This window comes from Dipteris shenzhenensis, chromosome 20, assembly GCF_047967505.1.
Source record: "Dipteris shenzhenensis isolate YYH24624 ecotype China chromosome 20, Dip_SZ_1.0, whole genome shotgun sequence".
NCBI classification, from domain to species: Eukaryota; Viridiplantae; Streptophyta; class Polypodiopsida; order Gleicheniales; family Dipteridaceae; genus Dipteris; species Dipteris shenzhenensis.
This window is the reverse complement of record NC_141615.1, coordinates 50,425,902-50,441,981: the sequence shown is the minus strand read 5'-3', so window position 1 is coordinate 50,441,981 and position 16,080 is coordinate 50,425,902. Positions and strand designations below refer to the sequence as shown.

Genomic DNA, 16,080 nt, shown 5'->3' with positions numbered 1-16,080 from the left:
AGCCATGGATCAATAATTTGGTCAACCTATGAGTTTTTCTAGTGCATTCTTACACCAAGAAATATGGCGTGCACTTCCACCTTTGATGGTAGGAAAAACTATTGGAGTACATCTACAACCTCATTAAGGAGAGGAAACAATGTAAAGCTAGATGTTAAAAGGACAGGCAACTAACATGTGCAATAAAATCAAGGGTATGAAAAAGCTTGCCCAATATGTTGATAAGAGTTAAAATAGCATGGGAGACGATGAGAAAAAGAGATATCTATGTCATGGTCAAGATTAAGAGTGGATTGCAGGGATAGCCAATGATAAACATCGGTTCTTCTTGCTTAATCCATTTATTTTATTTACAAGGCGCTATATTTTATATGCTTAAAACCCATTTTTTGCATTTGCTGTTATAAGATAAACTGAGAAGAGAACCACAAAGCTATTATGGTCCTACACATGAGAGGCTTCCTTGATGCAAGGGACAAATGATTAATGGAAAAGAACATGAGGTATGCAGTATTCAACCATACATTGAGAATGACATTTATGATGATTATGAGACCATGGAAGAGATGATGAATGAATATTTTGATCATGATGATTGCAAACTAGGAACTCAATCAAGATGATATTGTGGAGGATGAGATGATAACCAAAGAAATGAGGTCATCAAGGAGTAAGGCCTTGCTCATTCATTTCCCTCCTCCATGGTCTTTACCCACCGCTTTAGCTCCTTTGGGGCTAAAAATGTGGAAAAGAAATGCAGTTGGTTAAATTGAAGAGCAAGTTGCAGCTTTAGGAATTCGCCTAAATTGTAAACAAGAGTGCTCTCAGCATAAGAAGTACACACACATGTGCAAAATGACATGAAGATTGAGTGAGACAAGGTGACAAACAATTAGAGGGAAAGTTCTGGCCCCAAGCAAGGTCAAAATTAGAACATGGTGACTCTCAATTGTAGGATAGAGGGCTCAATGGGATTCAAGGGTTAGGTGAGATAACCAATTTTTTTGGCCGTTCCCCTCTCTTTTTCTAGTTCTTACTTTAATGCTTAGACTAATGAGACTAATGCTCAGTACCCCCTATTCTTATGCTTATATATAAGCTTTTGGGAGATAAGCTATGTTTAGTAGATTGAGAGAAAGTAATGTTGGATTTCGTACAAGAAATTTTTGATGATATCAATATTCAAAGTTAGAAGATTAGCCAATACCAACATCAAGAAAGAATTACCTCAGCAAGAAGATTTTATGCAATGTGCACATTGTAAGAGGTAGGCCAATTGGAAATAGAATATATTGATCAATCATGTTTGTATGTAAAATCTATTGCAAATAGAGTGTGCTGGTGCATCAGATTTGAAAGAGGTATGCAAATTGGAAACAGCTTATACTGATGGATCATATTCAAAAGTAAAGTCTATTTGTGCCACTTCAACAATGGGACCCAAAACTTTTGGTATGAGGTGCATGGATTATTGCCTTGATGTTATATTGCATTTTAGGATGAAGAATGCAAACTTTGTAATATTGATGGATTAAGGCAAAGAGTGGCATTACATAGCCAACCTTGTAAATCTTCATTCCCTCTCAACCATAAATGAGCCCTAGGAGAGTACTGGACAAATAAAAGAAGATAGGCGCAATGTGAGGAGGGTATGCATGCACATGAAATGGGTCCTAATGAGCATGCTCATGATCATGTAATTGATGTCTTAATATATGTGTTCTATGGTGGATTGAAGGATGGAGGAGCCCCTGAGAAAGAACTCTAGAAAAATATGATGGAGAGGAGAATGGGGTAGCTTTAGAGGAAAAGATGTCCACAAATGTCATGACAGATGAGGAGAGATGGCTATAAAGAATGGACACATAACTATTGACACTCATATTACTTAGAGATCAGTAATATGGATCTATATTTTGCTCCGTTGTTTTTTGGATGAGTTGGAACTATTTTGGGCTAGCCAATGGGTCTATGATATTTTTAGACTGCTTGGGAAGATTGCATTGAATGTGAAGAGATCACTACCTGGGCTTGCACTTGTACTCTTGATTTTGTATATGCATGGTGCAAGTTGGTTGCATTAATGGGTTTATCTCTCATAGGGCTACTCATTTTCAATTTGGCTAATCGATGTGCTTGCCTTTCCTAGGGGCTCTTAGTTTCCAGATATCATGCTTGTCCCATGTGGGGTCTTTAATTGAAGTCCTAGTGTTGAGGACTTGAGAAAAACATGTATGAAGGCCAACAAAAAAAACTTCCTATTGGATTTTGTTTTGTTTTGTTTTGAGAGCCAACTTTGCTGTGTGAGGCACTTACACCCACCAAACATCTCATGGAGAACTCTTTCCCCCCACCTTATTTATTTGTCGTCGCCAACTCAAGTGTGGACCCTCCGTACTTTATTGATCATCCTAAGGGATTTGCCTTTAGAGGATGTCACAAGTTTTGTTTCCCACACCAAGTTGAATTGAGAAGTTGGGGGGGGAGGAGGGGAAGTCTCAATCCGACTCTTTACCAATCGCACCTCACTTAATTAGGGCATGAGATGCCTTCCTTTTGGTTGGATGTTAGAGTCATTGGTGGAACCTAGAATGACGAGGCTCATTATTGGTAATCAATGTCTACTAGTGTGTCTTAGGTGGGTTTCAGGCCCTAGTAGGGACTGAGAACTAGGTTGATGGATTGAATGAAACATCTCCATCGAGATAAAATGTGGGACCTACTTAAAAAAACTTGGTATGTATTATGCTATATGTTGTTCCATCTGAATAGCAAGAATCCCATCATCCATGATGGATCTATTTTCTTTTTTCTCATAAGAATAGACTTGAAATTACATTTGAAGTAAATGATTAGTTCATATTTAAAGTAAATGTTATATTTGGACATCTTGTCAGGTAAATGTTCATATATCAAGTAAATGTTCTATTTGGACATCTTCTTTAATTAAATTGTAAGTTTCAACACATCAATTCTTTTTGAGAGTTCGTCACATGATGTGTTAATGTGCTGAACTAATCTTTGTTTTGAAAGTTTTGTTGCATGATGTGTTGAATTGATTTTTGAAGAGTGCACCCATTAGTAGATATCCCATTAGAAATGAGAATGTAGCCGTGCATGTTGGACTGGCCTTTTAAGGTGATACAAATAATGCTCTGATTCACATAATGGCTTTGTGTTGTTGTTGGTCATAGGATTTACGCTTGCAAATGTATTTGGGTGGACAAGGGCTCACATTATTTTCCTCACGTGGATTATGTGTGTATAAAGAAGGTTTACACAAATCTTTGGTTTTTTTTCGTGGGAAAATGTGATTATATTTAGAGAAAGAGATACAAAAATAAAATAGAAATACACTTGACCCTTTTAGAACTAGAGGGCAGACTCTAGGGCTTGATAAGTGATTTGAAGATTTGACAAACTTTTATGGTGTAAAATTCTAGGCTCCTAAGAACAATCATTTGTAATGCTTGAGAAAAATCAACTTGCAACTTGGTACTTTGGAAAACAATTGCATTTTTATGTATCAACTTGGTATGGTGGAAAACAATTGCGTTTTTATGTATCTATAACTCTATCAATGAAGCTTGACCAAAAGAGGATCTACAACCGGACTTAGGGGCATTAAGATATCATGGCTTTCATTTTAGTGAAATGAGTATTTGTGATTAAGAGATTCTCGAATTTGTTATGGAAAGTCTAAACGAGAAGGACTCACAAATCTTTGGTTTGGATCATTGAAGATATGTGGCTATGAATTCAATTGAAAGGGGCGGCAGGTCTTAAGACTCTAGTTAGGGCTGTTTCATTTCATATGCCATACCCATAACATTGTCGAGTGGCTTAAGATCCGTCAAAGCAAGGAAGCGTTCGTCCTGTGATCTGAACCGCCTCAGAAAATCGATAAAGCATGGCGATCTTCCGTTGAATATTTAAAGCCAGGAAACTACCGGTATTCGATGTTACTAATAGACGCGGGCAGTAGGTGAAACAGAGAATCCAAGGAGAGGCACGTGATCGGAGAGGGTGGGCCACGTCCCACGGGTGGATAGAGAAAAGCGAAAGGGAAGCATATGCCAAATTAAAGGAGAGCGAAGGAGGTCAAAGAATGATGGAGCAAAGTGTGGAAAGTATAGAGCTAGTGATGTGAGGACAGTAGGCTGTGACACCTGTAGTGGAGGAGATGATGAGCGGTCTGAGAAAATGGCAGTTCCGTGTAGAAATGGCAAAATTCCAGTGGCTAGCTATGTGTAAGCGTAGCGCAGGCTTATGTGGAAAATTAGAGGCCTAGCGGTAAATCCTTGGGCAGTGAGAATGGGACGTGCAATTGAAGGCGTGACATGATTTTGGTTATAGGACATGGAGGACAAATAAAAATGATGCTCAGCTCTTATATATTTGCTCTCTTAGCCTCTCTAGACTTGTTCCATTATTATTATTATTATTGGGATGTGTTCACAATGCAAGCTCCTATAAGAAATGCTATCTTATGCTGTCCTTATAAGGTATCTTATGCTGTCCTTAATTTTCAAGTAGATGCGTTATTTGGTTGAGAAATTAGGGTTGTAGTCTTTTACGCACACAAAGACTTTGTTGTTTCCTTTCTGCTTGTACCGCACTGCTCTAACTCAGCTTTTCCTGGCTTCTTTACTTACATTCCTGCAACAAAATCCTCTGCTTTTTCTTTCTTGAGCCCACTAAAGCTCTCTTTGGTATCTTTCACAACTCCCGTCTCATCACCTCCACCATCTTCTTCCTCCCTCAGTAGCTCCTCATGACTTTGCCTGCTTCTCCTCTGCTCCTGGCCTTCGACGTTCGCACCCCCTCATCATCGCACCTCCCCCTCGTCACCTCTTCAGCTCTCTCCCCTTGTGTCACGCACTCGCTCATCTCTTTGTCCCTTTCTAGCTGAGCTGGGTGGTTTCCTTGTTCCAATTCTCAAGCAACCGCTGATTCTCGCGATCGTGTCAGGCTCCTCGACCACTCCTGCTGCGCATGGTTGGCCTTCGGCTCACTTAGTTGCATTTTGATCCGTCTGGTACCGGAGTTGCTCTGTCTTCCGGACGTTTGCTCTGAGCGGTGCACACTAAATCGACAGTGAGCAGCACATTTCGGACGCATCTCTAACCTCGAAGACACAAACCAGACAGTGAGAAGCAGCAGATTGCGGATACCGGCGTCCTCTACTCTACTTGTTCCACAGATTAAATCTGTCTTCTCTCGAAGCTAGGTCGTCCTCCCCATTGCCCAATCGACCTAGCTTGAAGCAACCAAGGTCATTGGACCGTAACGATACTCCGTAACCAAGCTAGGTCGCTAGTGGTCTAGGTCCAACAAATCTCCTGCTCCTCCATCTCCGTTGGCAAATGGAATAACTTCGTTGCTCGGGCCGCGCGTCAAGCCGTGTTAGAGGAGGTTGTTGAACAGGCCCTACAAAGTTTCTTTTCAGGTCACTTCGACTTTTCTTCGATCAATATGTGCTTGCACTATCTCCATTCTCCACCTTCGATGAGATTGTGCTCGTCGCGATCATTGCGATCCAGGAGGCGCACTCAATCACAGAATTAGATTAGATACAGGGAAAGATGCAGGCTTAAGCCTGTTCGACTTCATAGGCAAAAATCTGTTCCGGCGTGAATTCTCCAAGATTACGCATTTCCGATCCGTGAGAATATTTTAAACGCGTGCCTATTGCTGGATTGCTCGTAATGGAGCGCAGAGGCTGGCCTTGGAGAAACAAAGCTAGTGGGAAACTAAAGAGGTCGTCCTTCGACTCTCATCCAGACTTTCGCTCTACTGCTGTATCCTTTAAAGGCTACGAGGAGCCTCCGTCCAGAGTTTACGTGGAGCAGGTCTCTGTCTCTTTCTCTCTCTTCCTGCCCCTCCCTAACTTTTTCAAAGGCTAGTGGGGTTAAAAGAAAAAAGGCATGATATTTGATATTTGGAGTTGTCGTACTTGGTTGCTTACGCTCGTGTGTTTTGGTCTATTGGGTTATCCCTGCATCTCGACTCGCTTGCAGGAGACTCCACGACTCCCAATTGAGAATGCTCGGCTTCTCGAAGCTATTTCACTGCGGGAGCAAGCAGAGGAGAAGGTGAAACTCCTGACGGAGAAGTTAAACGCTGCTTCAGCAGACATGTCAGCGAAAGAGGATTTGGTCAAACAACATGCAAAGGTTGCAGAGGAGGCTATTTCAGGTTTGACACTCCGTCTCCAACCCCTGGCTGTATCGATCGCACCTGTTTTTGTATGGTATCAACTTTGTTGTACGTGTCTATGCTTCATCGGCTTTGACAGGGCTCTAGAATCATTTTGCATTTCAATCAGGATGGGAGAAAGCGGAGGCGGAAGCGGTGTCCGCGAAGGAAGAACTCGAAGCTTCAGTTCAGCAGAGGAGTATCATACAAGATCGTGTAGCGCATTTGGACGGGGCTTTGAAGGAATGCATGCGGCAAGTAAGGCAGGCTCGGGACGAGCACGAACAAAATATTCAAGAAGCTATTCTGCGGAAGACAAGGGAATGGAATGAGATCAAAGCAGCGTTAGAAGCCAAGCAGGCAGAACTCGGGCGAAGTTTGATGGAGTCTGAAGCCCAAAACAGTGCCATGGCAAAGTCCCTGCAAGAGCGGGCTAGAACAATCATCGAAATCACCGAAGCCAAAGCAAAAGCTGAAGCTGATGTGAAGGTGCTTCAAGTGAGGCTGCATTCTTTAGAGAAGGAGATCTCAGCTCTGAAGTATGAACTGCACGTGCTTAACAAAGAACTGGATATCCGCAATGAAGAGAGAGAGTACAGCAAAAAGTCGGCAGACGCTGCACACAAGCAGCACCTGGAGAACGTGAGGAAAATTGCCAAGCTGGAATCGGAATGCCAAAGATTGCGAACCCTACTTCGGAAGAAGCTGCCTGGTCCTTCTGCGCTGGCTCAGATGAGGATGGAAGTCGAGGGCTTGGGAAAGGACGTCGTCGCTGAGAGCAAGACGCGGAGGTCCCTGAGCAGGAGTACTCCGCGGCGAACCTCACTGGACAGCTCCCGAATCTCGTCACTGGACGGCTCCCAACAAGAGATTCGGGATGCTGGGAAAGACATCAAAATGCTGACAGAACGTATGCTATCGATGGAAGAAGAGACGAAGCTACTTAAGGAGGCACTGGCAAAGAGGAATGGGGAACTGCAAGCAGCCAGGCAACTTTGTGCGAAGACCGTGAACAAGCTATCAGTAGCAGAGGATCAATTGGAATCCCTGCAAGGAACTCCCAGGTGTTCGAGAAACGGGGTCGTCGATCTGCAGACAGAGCCAAGTGTTGTTACGAGGTCGGAGGACGGAAATGCAGACACAGATGACGAGGCTAGTTGCGCAGAGTCATGGGCATCGGCATTGATTAGTGAGCTCGCCCATTTGAAAAAAGACAAAGCATCCCACGCTTCCAGACACTCCATGGATTCGTGCAACTTTGACCCCATCGCAGAAATGATCGAAAACGAGCAGGAAAATACAGCGGTTTCGTCACTGATGCAGAAGGATGACATGTCGACGACCATGAATCAGGGAAGAAGTATTACAACGCAGCCAGAATCCGTGGCCGAGGAACGGAGAACGTCAAGGATACTTGCAAGCAAGGAGGCGGAGCTGGAGGCGGCAAATCTCATGTGCAAGGACGTGAGTCGTAAGCTTTCTGCGGTGGAAGAGCAACTGCGGGCCTTTCAGTCCGATGAGAGTGCTGTGGACAAATTGGAAAGGAGCGGCCAACTGCACGAAAGTCTGAGTGTGATAACAGATGCCCGTGACAAGGCCTCCAAATTAGATAGGGTGCTTGACGAACTGCGAATTGCTGTGGCGTCCACGGATGATACAGATGACGAGGACAATGTTGCAGCAGCTCATGGAGGTGATGGCGAGCCGGAGAAGTCAGAAGCAGCAGCAGCAGCGACGGCTCCGTCCAAACATAATTCAATGGCCGTCGACAGCATGATCAGCTTCGTTCTGTGCAAACTCATCTTCCTGCTCGACATGTTGCGCGTTCCGTCAACCCGGCAGCAAATATTCAGTATGCACAAGACAGCGGGAGGAGACCAGCCTCCTATTTCTAAATCAGAGTCGGACGTGGGTTCACCAACTTCTCAGCTTCACGGTGACAAGGCAATGCAAGGCCTCCTCTCCTCGAAAGAAAGGCTGTTGCAGGGAAAAGCGAGTGTGCTGGAGTTGCTTTTGCGATTCGGAATCGTGCTGAGTGAGCTTTGCAATTTGGAGTCGTCGGAATTGGAGAAGTTGCTCTCCAAGGAGCTGCTGGTGGCTGCATCCGGCACTCAGAAATTGGATGAAGAAGCAGGAGCTCCACCAGAAGGCGGAGGAGAGAAGATCAATGGCGGTGCGGAGTTGGTCGAACAAGCGCAGGGCGAGATGGAAACACAACTGGTTGCGACGGAGAAGGAGCTTCAAAGCACGAAATCGGAGCTGGCGGAAACGAAGCAAATGGTGACGGATCTGCAAGCTCGGATAGCAGAGATGCGAAAAACAGAGGCGGCGAAGGCGGAGGAACAAGAGGCGGAGCGAGCGGAGCTGGAAGCGAGGCTGTGCAAAGCGGAATTGGAGGCCACCAAACTGCAAGGCAGAATGGCGGCGCTAAGCATAGAGGTGGAGGATCAACGCAAGCAATACGAGGAAGCGGCGGCCAAATGTAAAGATTTGGAGCAAAAGCTGCTAAAACAGTCGAACCCTCTAACACAAGAAGAAGAGGCCCGATTGAAGAAGGTATAAAAGTTAGCGGTTTTAATAATAAGTAGCGTATTGGAAGTGCTAATTTAGTCGTGTGCTAATTAGTAATTTGTTATTCAGGAACGCGAGGTGGAGACCGCTAAGGAGAAATTAGCGGAATGCCAGCGAACTATTTTGGTGCTGGGGAAGCAATTGACGGCGCTGAGCGGTTCTCCGCCGCCGGCGCCGGCAGCCGGTGGCGGTCACTCGCCAACGCCTTCGTTAGATGCTACGTCCTTGGATTCCGTCTCCTTGGACCGCCGGATAAGCTTACAGTCGCCGGCGGAGGAGGCTGAGCCACCCTGGCTACGCCCCCCTTCACGCTCCTACTATTCGCTTAACACCGGCGGCGCCGCCGCTATCCCGCCCCCTCCTCGCCGATCTCGCCCCGCCTATTCCCTTAACTCAGCCCTCCCTCCTTCCTCTCACCCTCACTACCATTGCTACTACGCCGACCCATCCCAACTCGTTAGCCCCCCCCTTAGCGCCTCCACCTCCCCCCCCTCTTCCCCCTCTCGTACCCTCCACCTTGGCGTCCCTCGCACCTCCGGTAACTCCGTCCGCACCAGCTTGGCCGCCTCTTTGAACAACGCCCACTCCCCCCTCCCCGTCAAGCCCCCTCCCAAGCCCGGTAGCAGTTCCAGCTTCAGTAGATTCTTCACTAGGTCTAGTAAGAACCATCGCTAATCATCACCAGATAGATGTATCCTCTGCCCCCCCGCTGCAGACCTGCAAGTTCCGACGACTGTACTGCTGTCTCGTTCCATAGGACGAAAAATGCACAAATGATTAATTCAGCAAATACTTTGCGATGGACTTGTATTTGTCACAAACGTCATTGTGGACTCTAGGAACCCGGCTGTTTTGTCGTACTTACGCCCGTAGAGACGCAAAACAACGGATACTTTACCCGTTAGTAAATCTGGCTGGCTTCACGTTCAAACTTCATACACGCGCAAGGGGACAAGTATATTTTGCATTTCAGGAGTTGTCTTTCCGTGTGGCTTATTCATTTCCCTCCATTTCTCTGACCTATGTCCATTTCTACAAATGCTTGACATGGAATAAGAAGAACAACATAGCCCATTCCCACAGCTAGTTAATGAGTAGCAGTCAAGATTTTAACAAACGTGTGCATTTCAAGGGGGTCCAATTATGGTAAATCTTTTTTTTCCTGCCTAGAAGCACTAAGGAAATTGATCTGCCAAAAGCAAAATTACGAATTTTGATTTCTGGAAATTATTTCTTCACTTCTTAGTCCAAAATTTGGACATATTCCAATGCAAGTCTCTCTCTCTCTCTCTCTCTCTCTCTCTCTCAATCTCTCTTTCTCTCAACTTTCCGCTCTCTTTCCCACGTTGCACATCTCAAGTAGGCCTTATGAATGATTTATGAGCATTCATCTTTTTTTGGTTATGGTAAATCTCTTAATAACATGGAAAGATGCTTGGAAATTTAACCCATAGGAAATTAGATCTTTTGTTAAGGGAAAGACCTTGAAATAGGATTCAGCTTAAAGGTGGACGGAGGACATGCTAATTCAATCAAGATTTTTATTTTTGTTACATGTTTTTGAAGATAGACAGCAAGTCAAAACAATACAAGATGGGTACTTGTTTAAAAGCCTTGAAATTATAATTATAACATCAAAGAATGGACATGGGGCTAGCGAATTGAAGCAAACTAGTCTCCTAAGCGCATGACCGCCATCTATCTTTAGTAGGACAAGGTTGGAAACAGCTTGAAGGGTACTTTTGGTCTGCTTGGAGCTAACATGAGTGAATCTAATGGAGGAGGAGAGTACTCAGGACTAAGTCCCCTCATTGTATTGCAAAAATCTTGGCGAAAAGATTCCACAGTGGGTTTGTGCCTTTGGAGAATGATGAGGTGAAGGGCATATTGCAGGTTGAGGTGTCGAGATAAGCGAAAGAGACAAGAGTGTAAGGAATGGTTCGAATTGGGCATGTAGTTTGTGCGATGAGGCGAAGGGCATATTGCAAGTTGAGGTGTCGAGACGAGCGAAAGAGAGTGTAAGAAATGGTTCGAATTGGGCGTGTAGACACAACTCCATGTGAGCTACAAGTGGAGGATGTCCTCCTTGAGATTTCTTGGTTGGCTACTAGTTCTTCACAAGTAGAGTGCCTTCCATGGAGGAGCTGGCTTAGTTCCTTGTGTTTGAGTGCGATCTTCCAAAAAGTGGCTACTTAGTGAGATTTTTGGGTAAAGGATTCTCCTTATTGTTGAGGCTATCACGAATGAGTTGGTTGCCATGGGAGGTCCTTCATCTTGACAATGCTGGTGGTTCCTTAGAGCTCCTCATTGAGTATTGATGACTTCTTATTCCATGACTGCCTAGTTTTGGTCGAATTCCCAAACCTCCTCCCATGGTCGGGTGAGGCGTTGGAGCAGATCGTGGCGATGCTTGGTAGAATCCTTCTCATTCCAGCTTCTTCTCGAGCTCCCATGGTTTGTGGATCCTATGGGATAGGGCTCAAGCGACCCCAAACTTTGTGGAAATTAGATATCCTGAGGGGATGGTGTTGGCACAATGGGTCATATTCGTCCCTTTCCCTGATGCATGTTTCATCTGCACAAAGTTGGGCACTTTGCAAGGAACTGCCCGGAGACACCTTTGACACTAAACTAGCTATGGCCGAAAAGGTGGTGGTCGACGTCTTGTCACTGGAGTTATCTCTCGACCATGATGCTCAAGTTCCTGCTAGGGAATCATTGCAGATGTTGTGTTGAAGTGCCCAATGGCATGAGCGATGTGCAGGTTACTACTCTATTTTGTGTTGGATTGGAGGTTAAGATGTAAGAGGCATCTCCAGACAAGTCGGCTCCATCTAAACCTTGGAAGGTGGTGGAAAAAAAGGGGAAAATCATTGTGGTGCTGCAGAGTTGGGTTCCAATTAGTAGAGTCCTCACAATCAGAAGTAGAATTCTACAGGGTCTCAAGCCATTGAAGCAAGCCCCCGTAGTGGAGTTCAGAGCAGGGAGATGAAATCCAAGAAGAAGCCATGCTAGATGCTTACGATCGGAAGAGAGCATTGGAAGAAAAGGCAGTTACAGATGAGGAGGAGTTTAGAATTGCAGGTCCCAATCTCAAACATGGGTTGGCGAAAAGAATGAAGGATGTGGCAAGGAGCATGACTGCAACTAGGGATTCAACCTTTTGAAAGATGCTCGCAAAGTCATTACACTATAGGGCAGGGATTGCAGGTGGGGGGTTAGAGAAAATCAAGAAAGTTTCTCTTTTGTCATGGAACTTAAGAGGCAGTTGCGATCAGCATAAACAAAAAAGTTGTTTGATGATCTTCAAATGCTCCATGGATAGAGAATGTTGAAGTATTTCTTGAACAAGGGCACAACAAAGGATGGGTACGTGGCAAAACCTTTCTTGGTATTATAGGTTGTTTTCAAGGTTATTAGTTTGCATTGTGGGTTCAAATATGACTTTTGGTATCATAGATACATGGAAGACGGAGTACAAGTCCTGAATCGGAAGGGGCGCAGCAGGTTATTTTGGACAAATGCCCCAAAGGTACACTCTTGGAAGATGTTAACGCGGGCCTGATTAAACTATTTCCTAAAAGGCAGAATCGAGTCAAAGTGGGTGATTGGAGACCCATCTCAATGCTGAATACCTCATACACTGGCGGTGCAGATAAGGGAGCAATGCATGCAGATGGCAGATCTGCACTAGAATGATTTTATTAAAGGCCACGATATTTTTGAGAATATAGTTAATGTTACCTTGTTGTTGGAGTTAGCGTGCTCAACAAGCCACCCTCTTTGGCTCTTATTTTTACAAGGCCAATGATCCAATAAGGTGGGACTTCCTCTTGACAGTCCACGATTCAAGAAGTTGCAAGGGTCTGAAATTGAGAGATTATTCAAAGCCTTTTTATGGTCAGAAGAAAACAACAAAAGGATGAGGAATATGATACCATGGGAAGCGCTAAAGGCTCGCAAGATGCAAGGTGGGGCATATATCCTGGATGTCTGCTCAAAGAATGCTACACTGACATGCAAATGGATGCCAAGTCTATTTTGGACAAATGGCCCATGGATAGAGAATGTTAAAGTATTTCTTGAACAAGGGCACATCAAAGGGTGGGTACGTGGCAAAACCTTTCTTGGTATTATAGGTTGTTTTCAGAGTTCCTAGTCCGCATTGTGGGTTCAAATATGATTTTCGGTATTGTAGCTGCATGGAAGACAGGAGTACAAGTCCTGAATCGAAAGGGGCGTAGCAGGCTGAGGGTAGAGAGAGAGAGAGAGAGAGAGAGAGAGATTCACAACATAAAAGAAACATAAATGTACCTTATAGGCCCAAGTCATTACTAGGTAGCAGTGATCAATGTAGCTTAGAGGCTACCCCCAGTCATTACTAGCAGTGATCAATGACTATCGTAGTCAATGACTAGTCGTGATTCGATGTGTGACAAATTCATAGGCCGTAGATCCTTGCAATTGCATTCTTAGGTTATTAAGAAAATTCAATTAAATAGGATTTCCCCTCCACTCTAATTGGGTGTCAAATATTTGGAAAAGGTAGGCTAGAGAAAGGAAAAGTTGCATCACTTCACTTAACATAGTGGGGGCAAGTATTAAAGGTAGAGCGACTAAGCATACTCAAGCTAATAAAGGGGCACACAGATCCACTAAGGATATTCAAGGAGGCCCTTTAATAACCATTTTTTACAAAACAAACACACTTGGAAAATCACCGGGACCAAGGACCAAGTCCTTGCTAGGTAGTGCGAATTGACCATAACTCGTAAATCTTTTACCAATATGTAACCTTCACTTTCTTAGGTTCTTTGAGAGAGTATTTAACTCCCGGAGGTGAATGTGAGAATGCTCATTTTTAGCTTGAGTGGAAGTAGAATGCACATTAGACTTGCCCTTCTAGCTTTGGAACTCATGCATTGCATTGGTAGCCTCTTCTGGCTCAAACTCTTTGAAAGAATGAAGTTGATATGATGACATGGAAAGATTCCCTAGCATGCTAATAGGTTCATATGAAAAGATTGATAGTTCCCACAACTAGGTTTTGGGTATATGATGAGATTGAAGTCTCTTAGGGGGTGATGAAGCTGATATTATGAGATGATGTGGAGGAAGATGTACTTGCAAGGTCATAAGTTGAGACTAAGACCAACATCCTAAAGATCATTGCAAACACAAAGAGACATTGGGCACACCCACAATTAAAAAATGCCCATAAGGTAGTCTAAGGTTATATAGAGACATGGCATTCAAAGAGTAGCAAATGTGTATTATCACCCAACCCTAGTAAAATGGAACCCACAAAGCACTAAAATGGGCAAGAAAACCTTCTTTTGAGATCCATATTTGAAAAAGTTGATATAATTAATTATACTTATGAACCTAGACTTGAAAATATAATAAATGTAGACCTGATTATCTCAGGCTATATAATCCAAAGCTTTGCCATTCAATCCTTGGGATCGAATCAGCCTATAGGCTCATGCTAATCTAATCTTGGGGATGGATCTCCATCTAGCCTCGTGAGAATTGCATGCAATTCCAATCCCCACGATTGGATGAGCTTAAGAATTGATCATAATTCAAATAAATTTCTTATTCATTTTTAAATACAAATTTTAAAACTAAAGAAAAAAATATTTTTTTAAAAAGAATTTGCACTAAATATAAGATTATTAAAACACAATCTTTTTATTATATTTACTTCTTTGGCTTTTAGGCCATTTTATTTGTAGGTGTGGGTTTGGAATGCTGGCAGTGCTGGGAGTAGGGGAGATGTCAAATCTAGGGAATGAGGAGTCAAAGAGTATGCAAGCTCATGGTAATCCAATCCTGGGGATCAAATCTACAAGAAGGATCCTAAGATTTGCACGAATGTTGATCTCGAGGATCGGATTTTCATGAGCCTAAAGGGTAAACCAATCCTAGAGGTCAAATTAGCCTACATGCTCATGCAAATCTAATCCTCTGGATTGGGTTTACATGAGCCTACAAGCTAATCCTTGAGGAGGTTGGATCTGATTAGCATTGTGGATTAGATAATCTTATCCCTAAGATCATATTAGCATGGGGGATTAGCAAATCCAATCCTAAGGATGACATTAGTCTTAGTCTTCATGATATACTGTTCTTTGGGATGATATTAGGGTGCATCCTAATGCTACTCCAATCTGGAGTGTCAAATTTGTGTGAAGCTTCACCAAGATCCAATCTCAAGGTTAGGAATAGGCAAGGAGATCCACCCAAATCCAATCTCGAGGGATTAGAATGGCATTATAATCCTACAAATTTGATTCTCAATTTGGAAATGTCATTGACATACACATCTTGCTATTCCCACATGGATTAATCTATTTTCCATCTCATGCTAACTCGATGTGAAGGATTGAGTTTTAGTGCAAACATGTATTGATTCAATCCCAGGGATTTATTTTATTTGTGTTTTTGTGTATTTGCCCTCATGTTATCATTTGAAACTTTCCAAACTTTTTTATTTTTGTTCGTGTAGACCATTGAAGCTCTAGATTGTAAGCAATAAGGGGGGTATTTCAGAGAGTGACCCCCTATTGTCTTTCCTAGATGTTACACCTACCAAGCATGTGAAGAAAAGAAGGATCAAGTAGGCCACTCTGCCTACCAAGTCCAAGCTAAATGCTTTAGGTGTTCACAAAGAGGGTTTTATAACACTAAATTACCTCCACAAAGGCCATTGGTAGTAGCAGATCAATTCCCAAATAAAGGCCCCTAACCATAGACCACCCACTAGTACCCTCAACATGGACTACCATGTATTGTGGTAGAATGAGATTGGTCAACTACAGTGAAGACAAAAGTTCTTCCATGACCTTCAATTTGTCTAAAAAATTGACTCTTCATAGAAGTGTATTGCACTTCTTGAGATGAACTATGAATTTGAGAGAATCAAGCCCCTCGCTGTAAAAGAACAAGTACATGAATCTATCAAGGCAAACACCAATCTCCTATGTAAGCTAGTACCTTACATGTTCCATCTCAAGTGACATTTAACAAATGGGAGAGGAATCTCCAAAGGGGGAGAAAAAGAGGCCACAACCATCAAGCGATGAATTAAAGAAGGGAATAGCCAAGGAAATCCTTGAGGAATCCAAGAAGAGACAAAAATTGATGCCCCCACAAGTGTAGGTTGCCTACCTTGATGATCAAGAGGAGCAAGATGTACAGGCTCTTGAACTATTATTGACTTTTGGGCCTCTTTTGGATGCAAGTGCACAACAAAATACTCTTAGAGAGAAAACAAGATAGGCAAAGCTTGTAGACATGTGGATTTTG

At 43.5% G+C, this 16,080-nt stretch overlaps 1 protein-coding gene across 1 annotated transcript; it reads left to right on the top strand.

Moving 5' to 3' along the window:
- Positions 1 to 4,633: 4,633 nt before the first annotated feature.
- LOC147889804 (uncharacterized) lies at positions 4,634 to 9,898 on the top strand. Its single transcript, XM_087391409.1, has 4 exons — positions 4,634 to 5,852; positions 6,021 to 6,198; positions 6,329 to 8,754; positions 8,839 to 9,898. Exons 1-4 carry the CDS (start codon positions 5,709 to 5,711, stop codon positions 9,442 to 9,444), a joined length of 3,354 nt encoding a protein of 1,117 aa, XP_087247535.1. The 5' UTR covers positions 4,634 to 5,708; the 3' UTR covers positions 9,445 to 9,898.
- Positions 9,899 to 16,080: the final 6,182 nt, after the last annotated feature.

Excerpts from the sequence above, each read along its gene's own strand:
- LOC147889804 (XM_087391409.1), top strand. The coding sequence starts at position 5,709 with ATGGAGCGCAGAGGCTGGCCTTGGAGAAACAAAGCTAGTGGGAAACTA. Across the intron at positions 5,853-6,020 it reads CCAGAGTTTACGTGGAGCAG|GAGACTCCACGACTCCCAAT; the intron begins GTCTCTGTCTCT and ends ACTCGCTTGCAG. Across the intron at positions 8,755-8,838 it reads AAGAGGCCCGATTGAAGAAG|GAACGCGAGGTGGAGACCGC; the intron begins GTATAAAAGTTA and ends TTTGTTATTCAG.